The following is a 14294-nucleotide window of genomic DNA, read 5'->3' as shown; positions in this document are numbered from 1 at the left end:
AGGAAAGGTACACGTTGCTTACCAGGGCAGAGGAACGTGGACATCTCCAACCCTCCAAGTCATTAGGGGCCCACTCTGGCACCTTCAAGCTGAGTCAGGCTTGGCGTTTCTTGCCCCCCATCACTAATCTCCTGTTTTGGTTTATTAGTTAGGCCTCCATCCCCTGATCATTCTAAGTTTGCCAAATGAGAGAAAAGGAAAACTGGCACTTGAGCCAGAATACCTAAAAGCCCTGCCTGTTTAGTTTTCCACCTTCAGAAGAGAGATGTGGGATGGAAGTGGGTGCCAGGCATGCTGGAAAAATCCAGCAGTATAGTGAGGACTCCGTTGAGAGAATTTGAGTAAACCATTAAGTGCAGGGGATGGGGGCTAGCTTGACCTCTGGGGCAACTGAGAAACTGGGGATGACATGCAGACCTCCTGAGCCACTAAGTGGGGTCTGCTATCTGGTTGTGACGGACAAGGCCTGGCTGTGGCTGCCACAGTGTGCCAACAACTTTGACCATGTGATCCTGGGTCATAGGGTTGCCAAATTTAGCAAACAAAGGTACAGAACGCTGTTAAATTTGAATTTCAGATGAACAACAAATAATGTTTAGTATATGTATGTTCCATGCAATATTTGTCCCATGCCCTTCTAGCTCTTACAATCTCTGCAGGGATCTGGTGAGAATGGAGTGGGGAGATGATGGAGGGGGTAGGACTGAGCTCCCAAACAGTCTTGACCATTTCTCTGTTTGGTGTTAGGATGGTGGGATGCATGCAGATGCATCAGCTGGGCACACGGCCTTCTCTGTGTGAATGAGAAGGCAGAGCTTCTAGAATATTCCAAACGCTCACACTGTCATTGATTTCGTTCTTGAATCTCTGACAACCTCTCTCCAACATAACACTGCCCAGAGGGAAGCCCATCTAGGGCAGGTTCAGTTGAACTGTGGGCTTTCACTCCTCAGTGCCCTTCTTTGCCCTTCTCACCCCTTCTCTAAATGATAGTGACAGTGGCAACCTACATGTGGACACCACTTCACAGTTCACAAAGTGATCGGCCATCTCTCCCTCTTCTGGATTCTCCTCCTAAGTCTGAGAGGGACTGCTCATTGTCTCCTATTTACGAGTGAGGAAACCAAGCCTCAGAGATTTGCCCAGCGCCCCACAGGCCGGCCCTCCACCCACTCAGGCATTTTTATAACAAACATCAGGGACTGTTTCTTGTGTGGCTTGTGTTAGGGGGCTGGGCACTGGGAACAGTGAGATCCAGTACCATCTAACTCCTGCCCTTGAGAGCTCCCAGACCAAGGTGTGGGGGAGTGAAGAGTCAGGGTCAGGGGCCAGATGCGTGGAGAGGCAGGAACAACACAATCCTGCAGTGCCGGGCTTGATATAATGAGGACCCGGTCAGGGGTGGCTCAGTGGAGGGAGTGAGCACTCAGCCCCAGGCGGTCTTCCCCTCCAGCAGGCAGCTCTTCCTCTCTTTTCAGGCTGGCTGCAGTCTCCACTTGCTGCCTTGGAGCTGACCCCTGGAAGTGTCCTGGGGCCCCATGCGCTTGGCCTACAGCCTTCCCCCAGCTAGGCCGAGGCGGCTTCTTGGCTTCTCGGCTTCTCCGTAGGGAAGGGAAGCGCAGATCCTTTCCCTGCTAGGCTCCAAGGGGCCTTGCAGAATGTTCCTATTCCTCTGCCCCACCCCCAACTCCAACCCTTTTGTCAAATACAATCTTTCGTGGAATTCCAATTGTAAACAGATTAAAAGAGTGCTGGTGCTCTGTTTTACGAGGTGGCTGGCGACTCCAGAGTCCTCTGCTCAGCCTTCCCTTCACTGCCCTGGCTGCAGTTGCCTGTGTACCAAGTCTCTGGAAACCCAGGGTTGGCAGAACACACTTTAGAAACCAGCAGCTGGCTTTACTTATCATCATAGGGTCTGCGGGACAAGCAGGGCCCTCTCACAAATGGTGGCTCAAACTAAGCTCACAATTTGCTCCACCCACCCTGCAAGAACTGCTCTTCCTCCTGTGCTCCCCGTCCCCACTATCCACACAGGGACTGAGTCAGAATCTTGGCCATCACCTGTGGCTCCTCTCCATCTTCACCTCCACACCAGATCCCCAGGTGGGTCACTTCCCTGTCTTCCAGAGCCTTTTCTGTCCCTTGCCTTCCACCTGTGCTCAATGTTTATGGTGCTTTTTTCCCCAATAGGGGACAATCTTAGAAAGTTTCCCTAACAGGAGCCTGAGTCCTAATAAGGGGTGGGCTACCCCTACCCCAGACAATGAAATCAGTCTAATGGGGAAAGAGACCTGGGCCAGCAGGCCTTTCTGCGCCAGTGAAAGTCCTCATGAGCCACCATGGGGACTTACACTGTGAGCCACTTACTCCAGTGGAGGTGGAGCTGGTCCTGTTAAGTAGGTGTTAGGAGAAAAAGAGCCTGTGTGTCAATCATAGGACCCGTGGGCCCTGACAGCCACCCTGTGCCTGAATGTTGTCCTCATGTGGCATTTGACACACATCTCCATTCCTGTTCAGAAGCCAACCTTGCTTCCTCAGTGCCCACAGGATTAAGGCCAAACTCCCAGGGCCCAGACTCTAGACCGTGCTGCCCTTTTCAGGCTCACTTTCCACCAGCCCCTTCACAGAACCACCATTCCAGCCAAGTGGGTGTGCTGCACCCAACACCCTCCACATATTTCCTGCAGGATTGGGTGGGACAAGGCTGCATGCAGGGAAGGTACCCAAGCCGTGGTGCGGCCTGTGGTGGGTGCTCACCAATGGGACTCCCCTCTGGAGGTATCAAATGGGGCCTCTGCTTCAGAGGAGACATCCCACCATCTCCCCTACCACCAGCCTGGCCTGAGGCACCACCATCTCTCACAGCAGATTATTGCCATAGCTCCTCAAAGATCTCCTTCTTTCCTGCCCCTTTAAAACTGTAAGTCAACACTGTCTCTTCTCCACTCAAAGCCCGGCAATGGCTCCCCATTTCCGTCAGAGTAAAATGCCGTGTCCTTACATCAGCCTACAACCTCATCTACTCAGGTCCTCTCGCTCACTTGGCTCCGGTCTTCTTGATGCTCCTTGAAACCTGCCAGGCACACTGTACCTTGGGGGCTGTGCCCGCAACATTCTCAGTCCAGACAGCCACGCAGCTCACTGATGATTCTCCTGCAAGTCTGTCAAATGCCACCTTCTCGGCATGGCCTTCCCTGACCACACCTTTTAAAATTATAAAGCCTGTGGCCCCCACTCAACCCCTTCCTGCTGTCCAGCACTCTGCTCAAACTTTTTTCCCCATAGCATAGCCCTTATCACTTTATACTATATAATTAGTTAATTAATTTCCATCATCTGTCTTTCCCCACCAGAATGTGAACTTCACAAAAGTATGATTTTTTTTTTTTTGCTTTGTTTTGCTCACTGATATAACCCAGCTGCCTAGAACAATGCCTGGCATATGTTATGCCCTCAATAATTTTATGTTGCATTAAAAAACCCTTCCAGTCTTTCACTCTTCCATGCACTTGGCCCAAAGCACACACCTGGCTGGGCTTAGATGCTCTCAAACTCACACACCCCATTGCACACAGACACACACTTGGAGGTGCCGCCTACTGACATGGATATACAAACATATGTTGACAGCTAGATACATATTTACTTTTGTACATATATACTCTTATGCAAAAGCCACATGTGCACATGTACATGCATAGAGGAGTCCCATTTTAAAAATCTATTTTTTATTATGACTCTGAGGGAACTTTTTTGCAAAATTCTGTTATAAAAAATTAAAACCTACAGATAGTTGAAAGAATTGTACAGTGAACACCCACCACCTACGTCGCATGGATAGTATTTTGCTGTATTTGATTTATCACACATCTATTCATCACTACATCCCTCTATCCACCCATCAATGTGTTTTATATGAATTTCAAAATAAATTGCGGACATCAGTACTCTTCACCCCTAAACACTTAAGCATTAATGGGAGTTCAATATTTGTTTACTCTTGAGGTAAAATTTATATGCAGCAAAATGCACAAATCTTATTCACTGGGTTTTGACCAATGAGTTTTTGATCTGTGTAACTCAAAGTCTTATCAAGATAGAGAATACCACTGTCACCTCCCAAAATTTCCATAATGCCCCTCCTAGTCAATCCCTTAGCAGAGACAACCACTGCTCTGATTTTTCCCTATAGATTAGTTTTTCCTGTTCTAGAACTTCTTGTACACAGAATAATATAATACGTACTAGCATTCGCTTATTCATTGAATAAAAATCTTATTCAGCACCTACTATATGCTCACAGACATACACGTGATGTCTCTTCACTTAGAGTAATGAGTTCTCCCAGACTAACCAAAAGGACAATGGTATTTCTAGGCCTGGCCTGTGACCTCCTCTCTTCTAGCCTCCAATCACATTGTCACTGAGAGACCACAGACAGCTGGGCCTCAGAAACAGAAATGCAGGACCTATGTCCCATCTGAGCCCTGGGCTCCTTCCTGCCCGCCGCTCCACCCCCAGCTCCCGCAATCCAGACTGGCCCTGGAAGCCTCTTGTCAGCCCCCCCCCCACCCCCACTCGCTTCCCACACCAGGGCTTCATCCAAACTTCTCTACCCAGGTGCGCAAGGAGGTGTCACAATCTCAGCCCAGGCCATGCCCAAGTGGGTAAAAGTACAGGTGAGTAGGCAGCTGGAAGGAACTGGACAAGCAGAGGTGGTACATGGCCCTGCAATCCTGGGCAGGGGCGGGGCGGGGAGCGGGGAGGCGGAGACTGGGCAGGGGCTGGAGAAGAAAGCATGAAGAGAGGAAACATTGCAGGCCCCTGAGCACTCAGGGCTGGGTAGCTGAACAGCACTTAACTGGAGCCGCTGGGACCCTGAGCATAATGCTCTTGCCCTCCAAGAAGGACCTCAAGACCGCCCTGGAGGTCTTTGCTGTTTTCCAGTGGGCCCTCAGTGTCTTCGTTATCGGTGAGTCTTCAGCCTTTGGTAGGGTGACCAACTGTCCTGGCTTGCCTGAGACTGAAGGATTTTAGGGTCACAGGACATTCAATGCTCAAACCAGGGTTGTCCCAGGCCAACCAGGACAGTTGGTCACTCTGGTCTCTGGCCTGACCCACCTGGACATGGTATTCGTGGGATCTGTGAGTTCCCATGTGGGCATGTGTGCACGCATATGGGTGTGTGCCTTGCTGCAGGGATGTATGGCGAGCCCTCCTGGGTGTACATTGGGGTGTGGAGGGCATGTTCTGGGAATATGGGGAACAGTTCCACTGAGGCTAGCTAAGGAAAAGGGCTTAGCTGCAACTACAGAGACCCCAGCCAACCATCAGTGAGAGATAGTTGGCTTGGTAGCAGAGGGAGACTCTGGAAAACTCTCACCCAGAGGAATTCAACCATTCGTCCATCCACGTTTCCTAACACCTATACCACGAAAACTGTGAAAGTTACTTACATGCTGGCCATTGTGTTCTAGATGCTAAAACAAACCATTGCTGTGGGAGAGGGGCCTGGAAGAAAATTCTCATCTGTCTAGTGGTTCAGGAGAGTACTGGCTGGAATCAGCAGCATGAATTAAATGGTCTTGTCAGCTATCTGGGAATAAAGAACACAGGAAGGCCCTGGGAGCCCAGAGCTGGCACAGGGGCATGCCAGTGAATAGGGAGAGTGGGCATTCCTTACCTCAGTTCACTACCACTATAGAGGGGCTCAGAGACGTGCCTAGGGTGGGCACTAGGACCCCCCAACACTGAAAAGAGCAGCATTAACCTAGTAATGATGGCAATCAGAGTTGGAAGAGACCAGAGAAGGGAATTCATATGTTAGGTAGGTACTTACTCTGTACCAGATATTTTCACACCTATTATTTCATTTTAGCCTCATGCCAGCATTATGAGGTAAAAGCTATTATTATGCATAATAATTCTTACTAATAGCTACATGCACATAATGATAGCTAACACTCACATAATATTAGCAAACTTTTATTGCACCCTTTTTTTCATGCCAGGCACTATTCTGAGTGCCGTATGTAGCTCATAATCTTCATTGTACAGATGGGGAAGCTGAGGTCCATGTAGTGGAAGATGTCACTGAGCTGGGAAATGGAGGAACTGGGTTGGACATTGAACTCACCAGGGCCTGAGTCTAGTTTATGAGTTCCTTTCTTTGCCTCCTGCATCTGGTCACTCACTGCTGATTGGGAGGAACACAGTAGGCCAGAAAGGAAGGAGGAAACCAGGCCCTCTGCATATGTGAAAGTTCCTGACTAAAGGTGAAAATGGCCAGCTCAGAATGTCCTCCTACTAAAGACAGGATCCCCAGCTGGGCCTGTGTTTTCTCCCCAGCATGCGGCACAGGCCACTGGGCACTCTCCAGTAACAGCTGAGTTCCCCATCTGCATGGAGGGGCAGCTATCCTCACTCTCCTCCCTCCAGCGCCGTCACTCCTCTCATCCCTCTGACTGCTGCTAAAGAGCGTCTGAGTTGAATCCGCAGGTAAAGAACTGAAGAAGAGCAGTTTCCCTGTCTGGGCTGGGGTTTCTTCCACTTGGTTAACAAAGCCGGCTTTCTTCTTTGGCCTTGGCTCCAAGGTTCTCAGAAACTTGAGTCAGTGGCCTTGTGGCATCTTCAACCAATTCCTGCCTGTAGATCCTGCTCTGATCCATAAGCTTTAGGACATCGGGTCGTGTTCTAGTGCCTTTCTTGAGTTCTTGTCATCCCCACAGACTTGGCTTGTTAAATCCTCTCCCTTCCCCACACTGCAACTGTATTCCCACAAGAGAGAAGAGCCTCCAAGGCCCAGGAGCTGACACTGCACTGGGGGAGAATGACCAATTATTGAAGGCCACCCTGGCCAGGTACCATGAAGGGGGCTGGAGCCTGTAGGCTGCTATGTCTCCTTCCTCAATCCAATCGCCAATCCCAATCTTCAGAGGCAACCACTGTTAACAGTTTTTTGTGCATATAGCCAGAAATGATAGCATTTTATGTACACACACATATATATATCCACATGCATGTGCACGTGCACAAACACACACACCTACCTAATTTCACGTTCCAGCTCTACTACTATCTATGCAACCTGTAGCAAGTTAGTTATCCTCTCTGAGTCTTGTTTTCCTCATTTGCAAAATGGGTATATTTAGGGTATAATTAATCAGGATAGTCTAGGTAAGCTGTGGTAACACATTAACCCTGAAATCTCAGTGGCTTAACCCAGCAAGTGTTTATTTCTTGTTCGTGTTAAATGCCTAACACAAGTTGGTGTGAGTCTCTGCTCACTGTGGACACTAATGTTCAGGCTGATGGAGTCACCACCAAATTGTGATGCTGTAAGATGTGGCTTCAGGGATTGCTACAGCGTGGGAAGGAAAGTGAATGCAGAACTCATACGCAGTCCTTACTACCTCCAACCAGAAATGATGGCTAAACAACAATTCTTTTGAACTTCCTTAATTATGAGTGAGCTTGAGCATCTTTTTGTATGTTTATCAGCAATTAGTGTTTCTTTTCCTGTTAACTGCCCATTCATAACCTTTACTAATTGTTTTATTGAATCTGAGTTGACTCTTGAAGGACAGATAGGAAATAGGTGAAGAAGGGAAGAGTGTTTGTGGAAGAGAGTGGGATGGGGGGAGAGCATCATGCATTCACGGAACTTTCAGTGGTTAAGTGGGATGGGAGGGCGGCGAGAGACACAGAACTGGGGGAGAATGACCAATTATTGAAGGCCACCCTGGCCAGGTACCATGAAGGGGGCTGGAGCCTGTAGGCTGCTATGTCTCCTTCTTCAATCCAATCGCCAATCCCAATCTTCAGAGGCAACCACTGTTAACAGTTTTTTGTGCATATAGCCAGAAATGATACACGTTTATTCAATGGATGAGTGAATGAATGAGAGAGGGAAGAAAGAGGAGACTGGAGAAGCAGACAGGGAATAGGTTGTGTAGGGTATTGTAAACCATGGAAAGGAGTTTGGACTTTTTCCTGAGGGCCGTGGTAGGGTTTGGTGCAGGATGATGGCGTGAGATTTATGTTTTTGAGAGATCACAACAGCTCTGTATAGCACATTGATTCTAGGAAGACAGGAGTGGAAGTGGTGATGCCAGGTAGGAGCCTGTTGCAATCACCGAGGTGAGAGATGGTGATGATGTGGGTCAGGCCAGTAGTGATGAGGATGGAGAGAAGAGGAGGGATTCAAGAAATTAGAGTAGAATTAATAGGACTTGATGATCAGAAGATGTGGGTGAGTGTAAGGGAAGAAGCAAGATCGAGGGTTCGGGTTCCAGTGTGAGATGGCAGAGGGGCCAGTGGAACAGAGAAGGGTTAAGGAGGAGAGTGGCTGAAAGGGGGATGAGTACCGGGAGAAAACTGTCCCAGGGAGCTCTTAACTAGAGTTTCCCTCTTGGGTGTACAAAGACGTAGTACGGGGCAAGCAGAAGAGCTCTAGGCTCTGGTGGCGGGAGATGTGGGTTCCAGGACTCATACCTCCCTCACTAGCTCACATGGGGCAGATGGGGAAAATGTTCCCTTAATGCCCGCCTAGCTCTTCACTCGAGCAGTGGAATCATATCCATTTGGACCCTAAAGCCTTGCCGGAAGACCCTCACAGTTAAATCTATGAGGAAGATAGGGAGGATATTGGTATTTTAATCCCCATTTTGCAGATGAGGAACTGAGGTTCAGCGATGTCTTTGATCACACACATAGTAAGTGGCAGATCCAGGATTCATCCCATCACAGAGCCCTCTGCCTGAGGCCACACTCACAAGATGACCCCAACACTGACTGAGTTTGAGGAAAGACTAAGGGCAACTGGGAGGTGTCCTCCGGACAAAACCCAGGACTCTCTTTAATTCTCAAAGAAGTCAGTAGTTTCGTATGGCACATATCAACAGACCGAACCTGCTGGCCTTTGCTCCACCCTTAGCTCTGTTCCCCAGAGGCATTTTCAACTTTGTTAGCTCTTTCTTCTGGTATTTAATTCCATATTTCTAAATTGTACTATTTAGAATTTCTAGATATTACTATTTTCTGATGTAACAATTTCAGACATTGTCTATTGACATCCTAATATGGAAGATGAGAATCTGGTTCTATACACTATTGCTAGAACTTCCTTTTCCCCCAACCTCCCCAAATTGTTATAGCACAAGTTTTGGTTAAATACCTGACTATGACTAGGAAATATTGTTCACAATTGAGCTATTTAGTGTACCAAGATGACATTTCCTTTTTTGTGCAACTTCTTGCTTTCCCTGGAGTTAATAATTTTCTCAATTTAAATTTCTTTTATCTATTAGATATCTATTAGTTATCACCAATTCATCCCCATACTTTCCACAGACACGTTAATCTCTCGATATGTACAAAGACGTCAGGAATCTAGAAGTCATTTCCTTGAGGACATTGCCGGAGACTAGCATCTTTCTGTTACAATGTGGCCTCATGCATAGCTGTCACCTCCAGGGCACAATTTAAGAAGTTGCTCACTCTCAGAGCTGTGCAAGTATTGGGCCAGAGGGTGAGCGTCTCCTTCAATTTTGGGACCTAGGCACCTTGCTCACCTCTCCCTAGCCCTTGCCTTGCTCACTTTCCTTCTTTGTTGGATCATTTCCCCCCTGGATTCCATGACTTCTGGTGTCTTCGTCTGCTTGCTCGTTTTGGCGAAGCACATCCTCTGGTAGTTTTCTGAGAAAGGGATATGGGAGACAAATAATCTGAGACTGCATGTACCTGAAATCGTCTTTATTCTACCTTCATACTTGATTAATAATTTAGCTCCATATGGAATCTCTTAGCTATGTCTAGTGTTAGGTATTTGAGTCTAGGGCCTCTTTGATTCCGTTTTTCAGAGCAGAATCCTCCCATCATCCAGTTGTGTCATGGAGGGAGGGGGGTAGGGTACCTGGGCTTCTAACTAATTTCTTCGCCCACTTTCAACCACCCTCCAGTTTTTTAACTCTGTTTCTTATCCCTGCCTTTTGTGACACCTGGTGCCCCCAAATTTTGAGTCTTTCCTAGATTCTCCAGTGCAGTCTTGCTTCTTGCAGGCATCCCCCTTGCAGGTAGCCAGATTTCAGCTGTCTTTCTTCTAAGTCAGTTACACCCTCCTCCATCTACTTTCCAGCATGCAGATGTCTTGCTGATATCTCTCATCCACTGTAGGCACCTCTCTAACTCTTTTTCTCCTTCTGGATCTATATTTAAAAAAATTTTCATAGTAATTTTCATGGGGCTACAGCAAGAAGTCAAGACAACAACTTGTGGTCAGTCTGCTATGTTCAGTTAGAAATGTTTTCTAACCTTTATTTTGACCCAATTTCCCACACACTCTTATTCACAGCTGTCTTAAAAACTGAGTCCAGTGATAACTTGAGGTCAGTGGGGCTCCCTATGACTCATCTCCAGTAGCTCCTTCGTAACCACCCTAACCGACAGTGTTCCTGTTTTATCGGAGCTTAACATGGCCCAGTACCTTATTTTCTTCCAGCTTGTATTTTCCTTCCTTTTTTGTTTGCCATCTTGTGTTCTCCCGACCTGGCTGAAGGTGGGTCTTTGCTTTCCCTCCACTGGTGCCTCACAGAGAAGACGTGAAGAAGAAAATGTGAGTTGCAAGAAAACTCTTCCAGGACTCCTGGCCTCTGATGGCCCACCACTGGCTCCCTGCCATTGAATGCACTGCAGCCAAAGTCCAGCGCAGTGCTGGAGCAGGTCCCGGGGAGCAGAGGGCTTACTGCGTGAGGCACGGCTGAGGAGGATAACCCCTTGCCGTCTAGACCCAAATCAGGTTCCCAAGGCCAGAGAGGAGAGGGGGCTGGGGACGCGGCCATGCGAGCTGTGTGCTAGGGTGAGGGAGCAAGAGCGTTGAGTGGCCATGAGTGAGAATGCGTGTGACCTTGGGGTGCAGAAGACACTGGAGGGAGGGTAAGTGTGAGGGACTGTTCACAATTCATTAACTCTGGGCTGGGTTCCCTCCAGCAACCACCGTGATCCTTGTCAACCTCTACCTGGTAGTATTTACATCATACTGGCCTGTCACGGTGCTCATTCTCACCTGGCTGGCTTTTGACTGGAAGACCCCTGAGCGAGGTAAGGGCCTTAATGGGGCTGTGTTGGCACGTTACATGCTCTTTCCTCTTCTCCTTATAATCCTGAGGGGCTCTGGCCAATTCCCAGGCAGACCTATAGCTTGTCCCTCCCTGGGCTAGTGAAGCTGAGGGGAGGTGTCATTTTAAGGTGACAGAGAAACCCAGATCAGAACTGGAGTGGGTTAGGGGAGGGAAAGCTAGCGAAGCAGAAGCTAGGCCTGTCCCAAATTGACCCTGATGTGCCCACCCTGGTTGTCGCTCAAGATACCAGGAAACAGCAGGGGATCAGAGCACTGTGTGGCAGGCCCAGAAGGGCTTGGAAGAGGACAGCAGGGGTGGGCAAAGTTTGGCTGCCTTGCCTCTACTTTCAGGCGGCCGCCGGTTTACCTGTGTGAGGCAATGGTGCCTGTGGAGACACTACTGTAATTACTTTCCCCTCAAGGTGAGTAGTCCTGGCTCCCCACTCTGGCCCCAAGCCCGGCCCCAACTCCAGTGCCAGCAGATAGGTCAGGGTGGGGGTGGAGGGCACCATCCACATTGAGGTCTGTGACAGCGACACCCTCTGGAGCTGTACATTGCCCAACCAGCAGCCCTTTTCCTTCCTGGTCCCTGGACAAAAGGAGTCCTCTTCCCTGACTATAGCCCTCCTGACTCCACTTTCCTCCACAGCTTTTGAAGACTCAAGATATCTCCCCCAGTCACAACTACATCCTTGTCTGCCACCCTCATGGGGTCTTGTCCCATTCATGGTTTGGCCACTTTTCCACGGAGACTTCAGGCTTCTCCAAGGTCTTTCCTGGCATTACCCCTTATATGCTCACACTGGGAGCCTTTTTCTGGGTGCCTTTCCTCAGAGAATATGTAATGGCCACAGGTAAGTTGGTTCCTAGGACATAAAGCCAAAGAAAAAAATGGCTCCCCAAGGGAGAGATGTGGGGGTGTAGGTGAGCAAGGCCGGCTCCGTGATGCCCTCTGCTCTTCGCCAGCTACCAGGGCTCGGCTGCCCAGTGTGAGCTCCTTGCTCTTCCCCTCCTTGAAGAGGAAGGGAGGAAAGTTAGGGGGTTGGGAAGTGTCCCATGACCTCTTGGCTTTTTCTGCCCACCAGGGACCTGCTCTGTGAGCCAGTCCTCCATGGACTTTCTGCTCACGCATAAAGGCACAGGCAACATGCTGGTCGTGGTGGTGGGCGGCCTGGCCGAGTGCAGATACAGCCTGCCAGGCTCTTACACGCTGGTGCTGAAGAACCGGTCCGGCTTTGTGCGCATGGCCCTGCGGCACGGGTGAGGACAGCCCTGGTCCGGGCTGTGGGGAGGGGACCCAAAAGCCCAGTAGGTAAGGAGGAAGCGGTTTGGAGGAAGTGGTATCTAAAGAGGGAGGAGGAAGTATACAATACATTGTTATTAACTATAGTCATCGTAAATATATACAATTTTTATTTGTCAATTAAAAATAATTAAAAGAGAAAAGAGGAAGGAGGAAAGCCACCTCTGGGTTGGAGTAGAGCCGGGGCCAGGTCCTGGAGGCATTTCTGCTTATGAAGAAAGGGTAGAAGGCCAGCCCTGAGCCTGTTCCCCCTCATACTAGCCTCTGTCAAAGGGAACAGCTGCAACCCCATGTCAGAGAGAGCCAAGCTCAGCCATGCGGGTTAAAGGGGAGAAAGCCAGATGGAATGGCCCTTGGATCTTACCTTCCAGTGTTTCAGACCTGGACGTGCATAGGAGGGGCCGGGCTGGCTTCTTTTAGCTTGCTGCTGCTTTGTCTCCACACGCAGCCTGGACCTAGGCCCAGCTGGAGGGGTCTGGGGAACCTACAGGCAGGCCCAGGGACCACTGGCGGTCAGCATGGCTGTCTTTCAGAAGGGTCCCTGCCTTTCTAGGCATCAAAGGACATGCTTTTCCTCTGCAGGGTGGCTCTAATCCCTGTCTATGCCTTTGGGGAAACGGATCTCTACGATCAGCACATTTTCACTCCTGGGGGCTTCGTCAACCGCTTCCAGAAGTGGTTCCAGAGGATGGTACACATCTACCCTTGTGCTTTCTATGGGCGCGGCTTCATCAAGAACTCCTGGGGCCTTCTGCCCTATGCTCATCCTGTAACCACCATTGGTGAGTGGGCCTTGCTGCCCTCCGTCTACCATCCAGGATTCAGTGCTAAGGCTGGACATCAGGGCTGGCTGTGCTGAGTCAGGGGGCTGGCTAGGAAGAGTGGTGGGTTAGGGGTGAGGATGGGGAGAACCTGGGCTTGAGGACGGGGGCCCATTCTGAGGAGTGAACTATTCTGATGCTTTTCCCTTTTCCTTCTGTCTCCCTTGGCAGTTGGAGAGCCTCTACCAGTGCCCAAGATTGAGAACCCAAGCCAGGAGACTGTGGCTAAATACCATGCACTCTACATTGATGCCCTACGCAAACTATTTGACCAGCATAAGACCAAGTTTGGCATCTCGGAGACCCAGGAGCTGGTGATAGTTTGACAGACATCCCTAGCAGCCTCTCAGCCTGGCTGAGAGGAGGACGAAAAACAGGAGGATGAAAGTCACCTATGGGGCTCCAGCTCCTGATTTGACCAGTCCTCATTATGGGGAGGGGCTGTCCATTTGGTTGTTTTCTGCACCCCTCTTCCCACTTGATCTCTTTCTCCTTCCACCTCTTCTCTGCCTTTTCCTGGGGCTACAGGGGAGACAGCTCCAAGAGGCAGGGAAGACCCAAGGGGAGAGGTGCCCCGAAGGCTCCCTCACACCAGCACCGAAGAAAACAATGGACAGAATAAAAAGCCCATCTTCTGATACTGCGTGTGCCCCAGCTAGTCTGTTTTGGAGGCTCTAGGAGCCCTGTGCATGTCTTTCCTTCTCTAGCTCTCAAACAGCCCCATCTCCTGGCATCGAGAATCCTTTAGTTCTGGATGCCTTGGGAGCCAGCTGGGATTTGGTTTCAGCCCCCCCCCCCCCCACCTTCAAACCATGTGATTTTGGGGCAGTCACCTCTGAGCCTCAGTTTCCTCATCTGTAAAATGGGACTAATAATCCCTCTCCTGCTTACTCAAAGGCAGTTGGGAAGATCAAATGATATTGGATGTGACTGAAATTTGTGAACCAGACAGCTACACAAAATTATTCTCCTCCAACCATTTTCTTCACTTCCTGTCCCTGAGCAAACAATTCCCTAAATTTCATGGCATCTCAGTTTTTAAAAGAAAGTTTAC

The 14294-nt window shown here is 49.4% G+C and overlaps 1 protein-coding gene across 1 annotated transcript; it reads left to right on the top strand.

The window, feature by feature from the left end:
* Positions 1-4846: 4846 nt before the first annotated feature.
* Positions 4847-13880, top strand: AWAT2 (acyl-CoA wax alcohol acyltransferase 2). Its single transcript, XM_063084273.1, has 7 exons — positions 4847-4972; positions 10987-11097; positions 11468-11538; positions 11766-11970; positions 12202-12376; positions 13002-13201; positions 13412-13880. The coding sequence occupies exons 1-7, from the start codon at positions 4888-4890 to the stop codon at positions 13564-13566; spliced, it is 1002 nt and encodes a 333-aa protein (XP_062940343.1). The 5' UTR covers positions 4847-4887; the 3' UTR covers positions 13567-13880.
* The last annotated feature ends 414 nt before the right edge of the window (positions 13881-14294 follow it).

This window comes from Cynocephalus volans, chromosome X, assembly GCF_027409185.1.
Source record: "Cynocephalus volans isolate mCynVol1 chromosome X, mCynVol1.pri, whole genome shotgun sequence".
Classification (NCBI taxonomy): Eukaryota; Metazoa; Chordata; class Mammalia; order Dermoptera; family Cynocephalidae; genus Cynocephalus; species Cynocephalus volans.
This window is presented reverse-complemented; position numbering and strand designations above follow the sequence as displayed.

Bases quoted from the DNA above. Each gene is read 5' to 3' on its own strand.
- AWAT2 (XM_063084273.1), top strand. From the start codon at position 4,888: ATGCTCTTGCCCTCCAAGAAGGACCTCAAGACCGCCCTGGAGGTCTTT. The intron at 11,539-11,765 runs GTGAGTAGTCCT...TTTCCTCCACAG, and splicing joins GTAATTACTTTCCCCTCAAG to CTTTTGAAGACTCAAGATAT. The intron at 11,971-12,201 runs GTAAGTTGGTTC...TCTGCCCACCAG, and splicing joins AGAATATGTAATGGCCACAG to GGACCTGCTCTGTGAGCCAG.